The sequence below is a fragment of the Phaenicophaeus curvirostris genome, chromosome 23 (assembly GCF_032191515.1).
Source record: "Phaenicophaeus curvirostris isolate KB17595 chromosome 23, BPBGC_Pcur_1.0, whole genome shotgun sequence".
Lineage (NCBI taxonomy): Eukaryota > Metazoa > Chordata > Aves > Cuculiformes > Cuculidae > Phaenicophaeus > Phaenicophaeus curvirostris.
In genome coordinates, this window is record NC_091414.1 from 1,023,383 (window position 1) to 1,037,548 (window position 14,166).

General features: G+C 61.3%; 2 protein-coding genes across 2 annotated transcripts; one reads left to right on the top strand and one right to left on the bottom strand.

The window, feature by feature from the left end:
• PEF1 (penta-EF-hand domain containing 1) lies at nucleotides 1-3,740 on the top strand. The gene is made up of 5 exons (XM_069875088.1): nucleotides 1-62; nucleotides 708-786; nucleotides 1,299-1,454; nucleotides 1,947-2,090; nucleotides 2,929-3,740. The coding sequence occupies exons 1-5, from the start codon at nucleotides 42-44 to the stop codon at nucleotides 3,156-3,158; spliced, it is 630 nt and encodes a 209-aa protein (XP_069731189.1). The 5' UTR covers nucleotides 1-41; the 3' UTR covers nucleotides 3,159-3,740.
• A 2,540-nt stretch (nucleotides 3,741-6,280) lies between these two features.
• Nucleotides 6,281-13,693, bottom strand: TINAGL1 (tubulointerstitial nephritis antigen like 1). Its single transcript, XM_069875496.1, has 11 exons — nucleotides 13,167-13,693; nucleotides 12,236-12,299; nucleotides 10,596-10,688; nucleotides 10,388-10,502; nucleotides 8,859-8,982; nucleotides 8,583-8,733; nucleotides 8,175-8,358; nucleotides 7,680-7,725; nucleotides 7,136-7,259; nucleotides 6,622-6,667; nucleotides 6,281-6,511 (listed from the first exon to the last, which is right to left on the bottom strand). The coding sequence occupies exons 1-11, from the start codon at nucleotides 13,465-13,467 to the stop codon at nucleotides 6,371-6,373; spliced, it is 1,389 nt and encodes a 462-aa protein (XP_069731597.1). The 5' UTR covers nucleotides 13,468-13,693; the 3' UTR covers nucleotides 6,281-6,370.
• Nucleotides 13,694-14,166: the final 473 nt, after the last annotated feature.

Genomic DNA, 14,166 nt, shown 5'->3' on the forward strand with positions numbered 1-14,166 from the left:
TCACGGGGCGCGCCCAGAGGGGCGGAAGCGGAAGCGCGGCCATGGCGGCGGGGCCTGGGCAGGTGAGGGGAGCCGCGGGGACCGCGACGGGGTAGTAGAAGGGAAAAGGGGATGAGGGATGGGAACGGGGAACGGGGTTGGGAACGGGGAAAATGGAAGGGAAAAGGGGATGAGGGATGGGAACGGGGAACGGGGTTGGGAACGGGGAAAATGGAAGGGAAAAGGGGATGAGGGATGGGAGCGGGGATAGAGACGGTGATAGGAACGGAGAACGAGATAGGGAAACGGGGTTGGGAACGGGGAAAGTGGAAGGGAAAAGGGAATGAGGGATGGGAACGGGGAACAAGATGGGGAAACGGGGTTAGGAACGGGGGCCGAGACTGGGAGCAGGGATGGGGACCGGGAACGGGCATGGGGACCGGAGACGGGAATGGGAACGCGAAACGGAGATAGAAACGGGAGTGGAGGCCGAGACAGGGACAGGGTCGGCACCGGGGGCTGCGAGGGATCCGGGGTTTGGGGATGGGGGCAGGTAGGGAGGGGAGGGGGCAGCACCGGGCGTGAGGCGGCGTTGGGGTGGGGAGGGAGCAGCGCTGGGGTCTGAGGGGGGCTTCGAGTTGGGGAAGGGGTAAGGGGCCAGGGTGAGAGGGTGCGGGGCGGTCCGGTTCCCAGTACTGGCCACACACTAGGTTCTGCTCCCTCCCCAGGGCTTTCCTGGTGCGCCCCCCTTCTCCGGGGGTCCCTACGGACAGCCTGGTGGTGGCCCCCAGTCCAGGCCTTACGGAGGTGAGTGGAGGCAGGGGGTCCGAGGGGCAGGATCTGGGGGTGTGGGGGGGGGGTTTAGCCTGGTCCCAGCCCTGCTCTGTATCCCAGGGGATACATCATCACTCCCTGCCCAGCTCAGTGCAATTAGCAAAGCTTCAGCTTATTGTTAGTTAATAATTACTTAATGGGAAGGAGAAGGAGGAGGAGGAAAAGAGAGAAGAAGGTGCTATAGAAGCTACAGCTGTAAGCACTAGCAATAAAACCCTACAGCCACCCATGCATTTCATCATGCTGGCAGGTTTATGGGGTGGGAGCCATGGGAGGGCTCTGATTTACCCTCCTCTCTCTGCCCCAGAAGCTTCTTGCCATGCCCCGGGCCTTCCTAACCTGTTTTCCCAGGATTACGTAGCTGTAAAAAGTGCTGACTGGTCTCTGGGTGTTGGCTGCGTCCCCATGCTCCATCCCCAGGCACAGAGCAGCCCGTGGCCTCTCTGAGGGGAGGCGAGAGGCGCTGATGTCCTCTCCCCACACAGGCAATGCACCCCCGGGTGTGGACCCCGAGACACTCTCCTGGTTCCAGGCGGTGGATGCTGATCGCAGTGGGTACATCTCCGTGAAGGAGCTAAAGCAGGCGCTGGTCAACTCCAACTGGTCGACGTTCAACGATGAGACCTGCCTGCTGATGATAAGTGAGTCTGAGCCCTCCCTGCCCTCCTCCTGCTTTTTATTCTGCTTTATTTGAGCCCAGCCCAGCCTGCATTCCCCTCTTACCTGAGCATTGCTCAACTGAGCACCTCACGAGTTCTCTCTTGAGCAAGAGCTGGGAAAATTGAGCAGCTCCTAGTGCTGTTTTGGTGGAGGAATGAGTCAGGGGCTCAAAGCCTTGCTTGGGAAAATGAGCTCAGCTCTGCACAAGACTGAGTGAGCCCCTGCTTCTGGGGAGCAAATGAAAGCAGAGCTCTGAGCCAGAGTCACAGCATTCCCCTGCTTGCCCCAGTACTGTGGTTTGGGGCTGTTTCCTACCAGCCTATTAGGAATTTAATCATCCGGGTTGATTGCAGTCCTGGTGAGGGAGGGGTTTTTGCACCAGAGCAAGGTGCCAGGGAGTTGCTGCGCAGATCCTGAGCTCTGGGGATTTCTGCAGCACAGCCTTTCACCACTCCTCTCTCCTTTCTCCCCAGATATGTTCGATAACACCAGGTCGGGACGCATAGACGTGTACGGCTTCTCAGCCTTGCTACGCTTTATCCAGCAGTGGAGGAACCTCTTCCAGCAGTACGACCGGGACCAGTCGGGCTCTATCAGCTTCAATGAGCTCCAGCAAGGTGGGTGAGGGGCAGAGCAACCCAGGGAATGCTGTCTGGTTCTGCTTGGTGTATATTTTCAGCCTGGCTCAGTGACTCCTCCTGGTGCCATCCCTGCAGCAGGGCTGGGTGTGTCTGAGCTCCTGGTGTTCCTGCTGAGCAGCTGTGGTTGCAGAATGTGCCTGTCACAGGGCTGGGGCGCACTGGTCTGGCCAAACCGACTGTGCCAGAGCTGGCACAGAGCTATCCAGTGGGGCAGGAGGTGAGGAGCCACAGCAAGGCTGTGGCACGAACATCCTTCCTTAAGGAAACCCACAATGCCCTCATGAAAGGCACGTGATTAATGTTTGGTTTTTAGTGAGTCTGATGGAGGAGAGAAATGATAGAATCATAGAATAACCAGGTTGGAAGAGACCCACTGGATCATCGAGTCCAACCATTCCTATCAAACACTAAACCATGCCCCTTAGCACCTCGTCCGCCCGTGCCTTAAACCCCTCCAGGGAAGGTGACTCAACTTCCTCCCTCAGCAGCCTCTGCCACTGCCCAGTGACCTTTTCTGTGAAAAATTTTTTCCTAATGTCCAGCCTCAATCTCCCCTGGCGGAGCTTGAGGCCATTACCTCTCGTCCTGTCCCTTGGGAGAAGAGGCCAGCACCCTCTCTACAACCTCCTTTCAGGTAGTTATAGAGAGCAATGAGGTCTAATGTGTGGAATTTGCGCCTTGGCTTGGTTCCTCCCTCTGAGGGGCCCTGCCCGCGTGCACCCACTGTCAGTGGGAGCACCAGCATAGGGGAGGGAGGGCTCGGTCGCTCTTTCTCCTGTCAGGAAAGTTTAATCTGAGTGTTTCTTGCTTCCAGCTTTCGCGCAGATGGGCTACAACCTGAGCCCCCAGTTCAGCCAGCTGCTGCTCGCCCGCTACGCCCAGCGATCCGCCAACCCCAGCATCCAGCTCGACCGCTTCATTCACATCTGCATGCAGCTCCAGAGCACGACTGATGCCTTCCGCGAGAAAGACACGGCGCTGGTGGGCAACGTGCGGCTGAGCTACGAGGACTTCCTCACGATGGTCGTGACTCGCATGTTGTGATGCCAGTTTTCAAGCCCCAAGCCCTGCTGGGACCCTCCTGGCTTCTGTTCCTTGTCCCACACGAGGCAGCAGGTGCCTCCACACCAAACAAAAGCCTGATTCGGGGGCTGTGCCATGGAGTAGCAGCCAAACCAGTAGTGAGCCTGTGCTGTGCTCCCATGGGGGCTTAGATCTTCCGTTGCCAGACACTAAATCCTATTTAAATGCCATGTGTGCTGTCCCTCTGCTTGGCGGGATGGCTGCCGGGGAGCATCGCTGTCTTGACACACGTTTGAGGACTCTCTGGTGAGCAAGAGCTGAGCCTTCTTCTGAGAAGCAGCAGGAAGGGCACGAGCGGTGGCAGAGCTCATCCTTCTTCGCCAGGAGCACATCCTGAGCTGGAGATGCTCAGGTTTCGTGGGGCTCTGAGCCCAGTTTCTCCCCGTACTGCTGGAATGGGTGATGTCACTGCAGTCACCCGCAGGATCATCGACTCCCCTTGTTGCCAATGTCCATTGTGATTTGTCTTTCCCTGACGAAGCCAAATTCAAACAGTTTAGAGCTTACTTTTACAGCTTTTGAATAAAAGGCAGCATGCACTGATCATTGTGTGGTTTGTGTTTCCAGGGTGGTTGGTGTTTCCCTCCCCAGCTCTCTAGTAGCCCCTTCAGGTACTGGAAGGTTCCTAATTAGTAGCCAACGTACATCCCATTTCCCCCAAAACATCCCTTCCCATTAAATTCATAGGAAGGGGGCAATGTATGGCCTGATTTGACAGATAAACCCATTCTCTGGGTTAAATATTTACTTTGCATAGTTTCTGATACACTCCCAACTCCCATTAGGCCTCCGTGGGGGTTAGTCACTTCCCATGTCTATTCTATTCTATTCTATTCTATTCTATTCTATTCTATTCTATTCTATTCTATTCTATTCTATTCTATTCTATTCCTGGTTTTTTTCTGGTATTTTATTTTTCCTATTCTGTTCTGTTCTGTTCTATTCTATTCTATTCTATTCTATTCTATTCTATTCTATTCTATTCTATTCTATTCCATTCCTGATTATTTTTCGGTCTTTTATTTTTTCTATTCTATTCTATTCTATTCTATTCTATTCTATTCTATTCTATTCTATTCTATTCTATTCTATTCTATTCCTGGTTTTTTTCTGGTATTTTATTTTTCCATTTCTATTCTATTCTATTCTATTCATGTTTTTTTCTGGTCTTTTATTTTTCTATTTCTAATCAATTCAATTCAATTCATGTTTCTTTTCTATTTCTATTCTGTTCTATTCATGTTTCTTTTCTGGTCTTTTATTTTTCTATTTCTATTCAATTCAATTCATGTTTCTTTTCTTATTCTATTCTATTCTATTCTATTCTATTCTATTCTATTCTATTCTATTCTATTCTATTCTATTCTATTCTCTCTAGACATACATATGTATAATTTTACAGGTATCTGTCTGTACAGCCGGGGTGGCTGCAGTTTCACGGCTTCGCCGCCAGGTGGCGCCCGCTGCACGCGGGGGTCCCTGGGCTGGGCTGGGGACACACACACACACACACACACGAAAAAAGAACAATAAAAGAACAATTACAGCTTAAAAAGCAACCACCGCGCCTGCCCGGCTTGCCGACCAGATATTTTTTTCTCATTAAGCCCATATCTGCCATATCTGTGTAATGGCTACACTTCAAACTCGTGTTAAGAAAAAAAAAAGCACATACCAAACTGTTTCAAATCTGATGCCTTTTTCCCCTATTACAAATGTAGTCGTGTCGGTCACATGCTTGCAGTGTGGGGAATGAAAGACTCGAAAACATCCTTAACAACTGAATGTTTACAAATCAAGTACATACATGCAGATGAGCTGGCAGTGGGGGCACGCTTGGTGTCAGTGGCACACCTGGCTGGGGTGGCTGCAGCAGCATCCTCAGGTGCATGGGCACACCTGGCTGGGGTGGCTGCAGCAGCATCCTCAGGTGCATGGGCACACCTGGCTGGGGTGGCTGCAGCAGCATCCTCAGGTGCATGGGCACACCTGGCTGGGGTGGCTGCAGCAGCATCCTCAGGTGCATGGGCACACCTGGCTGGGGTGGCTGCAGCAGCATCCTCAGGTGCATGGGCACACCTGGCTGGGGTGGCTGCAGCAGCATCCTCAGGTGCATGGGCACACCTGGCTGGGGTGGCTGCAGCAGCATCCTCAGGTGCATGGGCACACCTGGCTGGGGTGGCTGCAGCAGCATACCTGGATGCATGGGCACACCTGGCTGCAGCGGCATCCTCAGGTGCATGGGCACACCTGGCTGCACTGGCACACCTGGTTGCATGGGCACACGTGGTTGCGGTGGCTGCAGCAGCATACCTGGCTGCACTGGCCCACCTGGTCCTGGTGGCCACACGTGCCCGTGGCCAGCGCAGCGCTGGCCGCTGCTGCTGGCCAAGCTCCTCAGGCGCTGGCGCAGCCGGAAAGCAGACAATGAGCGGGACCTTATCTCGCCCCACAGCCCTTCCCGAGGCCCTGGCCAGACCCCCCCGTCACGGGGCAAGCGGGGGGCAGCAGGGCCACACACCCCCCTCCGACACAGAATGGGAAAGGAGCAGCCCCTCCGAACCAGGAGGCATCAATAACTTTATTTACAAATAATAAAAAGCAAAATAAATACAAAAAGTCATAAAAGGACAGCCCTTGGGGGGCATAGAGGGGGGGGAACGGGCTGTGCCGCTGCGGGGTCCCCCTCTGTGGCCCCAACGGGACAGGGGGCAGCATGAGGCTGAGCCCCCCCCCGTCCTTAGCACCATAGGGAGGGGCAGGGGGGACACCCCATCCTCATCACCGGGGGGGGGCAAAGACAAACCCAGCGGGGTGTTTTACACCCCCCCCCCCCACTCCAGGGTTGCCTGGGGCGAGAGGAGCTGGGGGGAGGCAGATATGGGGGTGCAGGAGCCTGGGGGGACACGCAGCAGGGCGTCCCCAGCCCCCTGGCTCTGGGCAGGGTGGGGGGCAGCTGCCTTTGAAGCCCCCGCAGCCCAGCGGAGCGCGGGGCGAGGGGATTAGCGGGTAAATCCCCCAACACCCCTGGGCACACGCGTGGCTGCACCCCAGCCGCTGCGTCAGCACTGCAAGGGGCTCAGCCCCAGCCCCCTGCCCGGGGGGTCCCACCACCCCAGGGTGGCCCCCGGAGGGGGACGAGGAGCCCTGGGGAGGGGGGGTGATGGGGGTGCTCACTTGTGGGGCATGTCCTCCACGCTGACGCGGCCCCAGACCCCCACCACGAAGGTCTCCACCTCGCACTCGTTGACGCCGCGGGCGATGCGGAAGTGGCCGCCCTCGCCCCACGCCGTGCCCCACGAGTTGGCCGCGGTCTGCGGAGGGGAGCAGGGCACGGCTCAGAGATGGGGTACCCAGCCCAGAGACCCCCACCTCAGCCCCCAGCTAGAGCCCAGCTGAGCCCCAGCAAACTCGTGACACTCACCCAGTACTTCTGGGTCTGGCCGTCGGGCAGCTGCTCCTCTCCCCACCTGCGGTGGAAGGGCAGAGGGGTGAGGGGGGTCAAAACTCTTCCCCCTCATCCCATCCCTGCCCTCCCTGATCCAGAGCCCCTCCCCAGCTCTCCTGGAGCCCCTTTCAGCACTGGAAGCTGCACTAAGGTCTCCCTGCAGCCTTCTCTTCTCCAGGCTGAACAACACCAACTCTCTCAGCCTGTCAATGCTGAGGGATTTAAATCCACACTGAAATCCAGGCAGGGATCTTTACCCTGCTCCCCTCTCCCCTCCTCGTGCTCTGCACCCCCCTGGGGCTGAGCACCGCGCACTCGTGTCACTTGTGGCCACAGCCCTGGGTCGAGCACCAGCCACCAGCAAGGCTCGTGCTCATCACACGCGGCACTTTCCCTGCCTGGAGGATGGAGAGACTTTTTCCTCCCCAAAAAGAAAGTTTTCTCCCACCTAGAAGGGCTCCCCGAGCCCCCCACGCCACCCCTCACCTACCCAGTGATTTTGACAGAGTGGGTCCCGTGTCTCTGGTGCTTCGGCCCCTTCCCCTCGGCCACAGGCGTGTGCCGATAGATCCCGCTCTTGTACATGAAGAAATCCTCGTGCACCTCCAGGATGGCTGCGGGTGGAGGGACAGGGTCAGGGATGCTGGCCATGCGCCCTGGGGAAGGCGCACGCAGCTCCCCACATCCCCCTGAGCGGAGAACGTGGGCGCGGGGACACAGGGCACTGCCCAGGAGGAGGGAAGGCAGCAGCCAGATCCTCCTCGGGCGATGGGAGAGGAGGCGGAGGTGGATTAAAAACCAGAAAGTCAAAACAGAACCAACCGCTGAGCCGGAGATTAAATCTCAGGAGTTAATGAGCAACCAGTGCCCGCTGGGGTGGGCAGCGTGACGGGCACCCCGGGGCTGGCGAGGGCACGCGGTGAAACGTTAACCAGGGAAAGCAGCCGCTGCCGGGGCCCCGATTCCAGGCTTCCCCCACCCACCACATCCCCCAGCATCGAGGCGTGAAGGTGGCGCCCGTGCCAGCTCCTCACCTTGCACGGGGCCGTTCTCCAGCAGCTCCTTCATGATCTCCTTCTCCTGCAAGCACAGAGCTGGATGGGGCTGGGACCCCCATCACTGCCCTCCCCAGCCCCGGGGATGCCGCAGAGATGATTTTGGTACCCATGGGTGGGTGCTGTGGAGATGCTGGGTGGTAATGGGGCTGGGACCCCCATCACTGCCCTCCCGGGGATGCCACAGAGATGATTTTGGCACCCATGGGTGGGTGCTGTGGAGATGCTAGGTGGCTGGGAACCCCCATCACTGCCCTTCCTGCCCTCAAGAACGCAGCAGTGATGATTTCCGCGCCCATAGCGTGAGGATGCTGGGTGGAGGAGCTGCTCCCTCACAGGCTCCACGGTGGGTTTTTCTCCAAGTTCGTTTCTAAACTTGGCTTTCCCAGGCATCCCACCCCGAGCCAAGCGCCTTCCCGCTCCCCACACCAAGCGGCTCCCGCGCCACCCACACCGCTCCGCGCGGGCACTCACGCTGGAGGCGAGGCGGTAGGCGGGGGTGGACTGGTAGATGTCGTTGGCGTGGGTCTGGGGGTTGGGGCAGCGCGCGGTCGCCTGCCGCTTGCCGCGGCCCGTGGAGCGACTGTGCATCATGCAGGGCTGCGCCGCCGGCTGGCTCTCCCGGCTGGTGAACGGGTAGCACTCGTCCGTCACCACCCTGAGCCAAGGGACGAGGAGGTGAGGACCAGAAGGACCCATCCTGCACCATCCCCAAACCTTTCCTCTTCAAACTCTCCATCCCAGCCTGTGGTCCCCGCTCATCGTGGTCCCACGATCCCTGATCCCACGCTCTCCGCATGCAGCCAGAGCCTGGGACCCCTTTGTCCCCACCCAGCACCAGGGCAGGGTCTGTGCCCCCCGTGCCACCCCGTCCCCACTCACCCTCGCCTGCGCAGGTACCACCAGGCACCGTCCAGGCGGCCGCCGCCGCAGCCCTGCTGGTTGCGGGTGTCGCACGACAGGAGGTTTTGGGGGGACAGGGCGGGCGTCATGTGCCCCATGGAGTGGATGGAGATGCGGTCTGAGGCGACGGCTGGGAGAGAGCAGGGGGTCAGGGAGCGGTGATGCCCCCTGAATCCTGCCCCGGTCCCCAGCCCCGCAGCAGCAGGTTGGGTCCGTGTCCCCGCTGGCCACCCCATCCTGTCTGCCCCATCTCACCCGCCGTGGAGAAAGCCCAGGAGCCGGCGCAGTTGCCCTGGTCCAGCGGCTCGTGGATCATCCCGGGCCACTTGGCGGCTGCGTCGAAGTGGCGAGGCAGCACCTCGTTGGAGTCCATGTTCATCTGTGGAGAGCCGGGGCGTGAGGGGCACCCATCACACACAATCATAGAATCACCAAGTTGGAAAAAACCCACCGGATCATCGAGTCCAACCATTCCCATCAATCACTAACCCGTGTCCCTCAGCACCTCGTCCACTCGTCCCCTAAACCCCTCCAGGGAAGGGGACTCAACCCCCTCCCTGGGCAGCCTCGGACAGGGACCAATGACCCTTTCTGTGAAAAATTTTTTCCTGATGTCCAGCCTGACCCTCCCCTGGCAGAGCTTGAGGCCATTCCCTCTCGTCCTGTCCCCTGTCCCTTGGGAGCAGAGCCCAGCTCCCTCCTCTCCACAACCTCCTCTCAGGTAGTTGTAGAGAGCAATGAGGTCTCCCCTCAGCCTCCTCTTCTCCAGGCTAAACACCCCCAGCTCTCTCTGACTTGTTCTCCAGCCCCCTCGCCAGCCTCGTTGCTCTTCTCTAGACTCGCTCCAGAGCCTCAACATCCTTCAGGGACCCCTCGCTCCTGTCCCCAACCCCAGCAGCTCCCGGGGCACCCTCGGAGCTGTGACCCTCACCCGGTGTTCACACCCCTAGACCCACTGCAGGGCCCCTCGGGATGGGGACACCCATAGCCCTCACCAGGCACAAGAAGCATTCCCAGAGGAGCCGGAGCCCTCAACTTTCCCTAAATTTCAGCTCTGCAGCCCCAGGGGCTCCTTAGGCAACAGCAGCACCCGAGTGTCCACTCTGGGACCCCGGCAAGGGTGGCAAGCGCGCGGCTCTGGGTGCCTCAAGCCCCTCATGGTGGCCTCTGTCCAGCTCTTTCTTGGCCACTGGCTCCCACCCAGCCTTTCCGCTGCTGGGGGAGGACGGTGCCCACAATCGGCTCAACCTTCCTGAGGAGGACGCGGCCACGACACCCAGCGCAGGAAGCGCCTCTAAAATTAAACCTCTCCGCGAGTCAAGGCCACGGCCCTGGGCGTGCACCGCGCTCGACGCCTGCTCCCCAGCGGCTCCCAGGGACCCCCGGGCGCTGCCCACCCCGACTCGGGGCTGGTTTGGGGGGCAGCCGGGGGGCGAGTGGGGGCACCTCGCTGGCCAAGCGCTGGCGCGGGCGGCTCTGCCGACTCAGCACTGCGGGGCCGGCTTTCCGATGGGAAATCGGCTCGGAGGAGCGGGGGAAAAAACAACACTGGCAGCCCGGGGATTGTCAGGGGGAATGTGCTGAGCTGCTGTCTCCAAACACAAGGGCTGCCTGCGGCACCCACCCTGCCTCCCCGCCCCGGGCACAGAGCCCCTTCCCGGGATCGGGGACCCCGCGGGGACATCGCTCGCCAAGGGGATGGTGATGGCAGGATCAGCCCTTGGCGTGCCTCAGTTTCCCCTTGCACCCGAGAGGCTTGGGGTGCTGGGGAGGGGGTGACTCACGTGCATCTCGTTCATGTTCATGACGGTGGGAGAGGGTCGGAAGGTGCCCAGGCGGTATCGGATCCCGTCCTCCAGCGTCATGCCCCAAAACTGACTGTAGTTGTCGGCTCTCCAGCTGCACAGCAGGAGGGGGAACAGGTCAGGGGTGCCCCAAAACACACCGAGGGGTGACGCATCCCTTCCCCATCCTCCAGTGCCCAATCCTTACCCATAATTGCCCCGGTTGATGGCATCGATCAGGTCCCCGTCCATCAGGCAGGCGTGGTCCTCGCATTGCCACTGCCCGCTGGGGCCGCAGGTGCTGCAGGGGATGGACACGGGGGGGACAGTCAGTGGGGAGCGTCCCTGGGGGGACCCCAGGCAGGTGCTGTCCCCCCCAGGCCAGGGACCCGCTGGCATCGTGGGCAGCCAGCAAGGGACCAGGGATGCTCCTGCACTAGGGGTGCAGCTCAGCACCTCGGGATGGGGTGAAATCAGGCCAGGGGCCCTCTCCATGGCCCTGGGGGCTGTTCCCCCCGCCCCGCTCCCTGCAGAAACCCGGAGGGCAGACAGAGCATGGGACAAAAAAAAAATCAGCTGAAAAGCAGCCAGGCCTGCAGAGTGCAGAGCAAGGCTTGGCCGCCAGCCCGGGGAGGGGACTCGGGGTGGCTGTATGGGGGGATACGGGGCGAGCGCTCTGGCCGGGTTAACCAGGAGCCCCCCAACACCCACAGGGAGCCCCAGGGCAGGGGGTGGCTGGGGGGCTGTGCCAGGTATGGGTATCCCTGGGAAGCCCTGGGCTGTGCCCCACCAGCGCAGAGAAGTGCTTGGCATGCCCCCTCCTGCCCACTCTTCCCTTTTAAGGAGCCGAGCGAGGCCAGAGCGTGTCCCCCAGCCAGCGGCACCTGCACCCCTGGCACATGCCCCGTCCCCATCCCCAAGCGCTCCCGGAGATGCCACGTCTGGCTGTCTGCTCCGCAGGGGCTTCTGCGGGTATTCTTTGGGGTACAGCTGGCTAGGAGCCCACCCAGGCATCACATTCCACCCCCCGACAGCCCCACAGCCCCCAGGGGAGCCTGGTCTGGGGCGAAAAACTGCAAGAATCGCTGCTCTCTCGCTGCCAAGTGCCGGGGGAGAGGATTTTGGCAGAAGAGCCTCATCCCCGCAGCACCAGTGCAGTTGGGGAGCGGATGCTTTCCCAGCAACGGGGACCAACCAAGAGTACAGCTAGAGCTCGGGGAAATCCACAGGAGAAATGCTGAGCAGCATCAGGGCTTCAGGGAGGGGTCGGGCTGGCTTTAGACCTCAGGCTCCAGCACGTACGCCCGCACGCACACGTGCTCGTGCCCCCACACGCACCCCAGACGCAGCCTTTGATTTCCCTTATCTGCACATCGAGCCTGCCGGGCTCGCTCCTTGTCTACGGGCAGATCTGCACCTCCAGGTCTCCTTCTCCCCCACCTCCGCGATGCCATCGATACCAGCGCGGCCCTTTCCGGATAAACCCCGTGCCGCTCGCTAACGAGCCCCTGGCGCGCGGCACCAACGGGCTGCGGTTACCTGGCACGGAGCTGCCAGCGGCGGGCGCATCCCGGCAGGCTCGGGCAAGCTGGGCTTGGACTAGCGAGCCACAAACAGCCTGGCAGCACCAGGATCGCGCCGGCAGCGCGGAGCAAAAGCACGTGCTGAGACTTGGGAGCAGCTCAAGGCCTCGGGCTCTGCTCCGAATGTGCCAGAGCGAAGGCATTTCGCACCGGCTCCCACCCCACCACCCAGCTCGGGCCCCGTGCTCCCGCCGAGCCGCGCTTCACAGGCTCCTGACGTCTCCTCCAGGCAGGCAGCGTGCCAGCCCCGTGCCAGGGCACTCACCACAGGTTGCAGTTCTCCCGGTACGTGGCTCCGGTGGGGTAGTTGCGGCCGGCGCGGGCACAGCCTGCGTGAAAGAAAAGAAAGAGCCCTGGTGAGCGCCCGGCTGTGCCCACCAGCACCCCAAGGGGAAAATAAACGCGGTCCTTAAAGCCAGGTAGGTGCCCGGCTGCAGCTTGGCACCCCCGGAGCTGCTGTGGGGACCAGCTTGTGCTGCACAGGGCAGGGTGGGCGCGAGGCTCGCTCGGTGCCGGGAGGGTTAACCATGGAGCTGAGCAGAGCACAGCCTGGCGGGACGGGGATAAAGGGGCTGGTTGTGCCCAGGGAGCTGGCTCTGCTCTGCAGATGCTTCTTAGAGAGCCTTGTGCTGCATGGCGGGGGCTGCCCATGCCCCCCGCTCACCCCGCTCACCCAGCTGCAGGGCGGGTTACGCCGGGGCCAGCATCTGCCTGCCCCAGACGTGACCGGGCAGGCGGGACGGAGCCCCAACCACCCCTGCTCTGCCCCACAGGCACCTCGAGCCGCCTCTCTGCCCCACAGAGCCCTGAACCCAGCCCCAGCTTGGCCACTTGGCACGAGTTACCCCATCTCCAAGTGATCCCAAGTGGCTCTGCAGCAAGGACAGGGCTAGGGGGTGCCCCCAGCCCCATTTCTGGGGTCCCAACTCCAGCTTGGCCACTTGGCACGAGTTACCCCATCTCCAAGTGGTCCAGAGCAGCTCTGCAGCAAGGACAAGGATAGGGGGTGCTCCCAGCCCCATTTCTGGGGTCCCAACCCTCGCCTGGCCACTTGACACGAGTTCCCCCACCTCCGAGGGGTCCAGAACGGCTCTGCACCCCTCTCCATCCACCCCGCACGGGGCACCAGCGGTGGCACCGGCGCTGGGCACCCACAAACCCCCTCTTGGCTGGGTTTGAGGTGGGGGCTGCCTCACCTGGGACCCTGGGGAAGGGGGACGGGATGCCCAGGCAATAGTCCCAGAAGTCAGGGCAGCAGTCGGAGACGGTGCGGTTGCAGAAGAGGTCGCAGTAGCAGAGGGTGTCGTGGTAGGGCACGGTGCAGCCGTCGTTGCGGCCGCGGCAGCACACGTCCCCCCGTTGGCAGTAGGACCCCCCGGCATCGTAGACGCCGTGCTCATACAAGCCGGGGCCCAGCTCGCGGCGGGCACGGACGCGGGACGCCAGGGCCACCGGGGCCACCAGGCAGAGGCACAGCAGGGCCCGCAGCAGGAGCATCTCGCTGCGATCCCCCCAGAGCTGCAGCCGCTGCGGGCACGGGGTGGTGAGGCCATGGGGGGGTCCAGCCCCGTCACCCACCCTGCCAGCTCCCAGGGGTCCCTCCCTGCCCTCCCCTGGCCACTCGGAACCATGGAATCACCAGGTTGGGAAAGACCTATCGGATCATCGAGTCAATCTTCAGGATTCTCAGCTCTGGGGACCCTCGCCCACCATGCGATGCCCCCAAGCACCGGCTCCCATGCGCCCACCCACACCTTAACCCCCGCTCCAGAAGCGAGACCCCAGCAGGATGGGGCACCCCTGGGAACTGGGGGGGCTGCCGGGACCCCCTGCTCCAGCCCCAACCCCAGCCCCTCCGCCCCAGAGGTGTGGGAGGTGCAATGAATTCCCAGTTCTCAGCCCATGGGGCAGCCTGGAGGCCCCAGGAATGGGGTGGGGGGGGGCTGGGGAACCCCTGGGGACCCCACAGGACACGGTCCCTCCCCCCCCCCCCCACCTCTGCCCCAGGTGGTGCAATGAGCTGCCAGGTCTCAGCCCTGCGGGGCCAGGGGGATCCTCTGCGGGCACCAGGAATGGGGGTGAAGTGGGGGGGCTGGTGTGAGGAAGCCCCGGAGAACCAAGAGGACACGACCCCCACCCCCCCCACTGCCCCGAGGTGCGATGAGCTGCCAGTTCTCAGCCCCCCGGGGCTGCCGG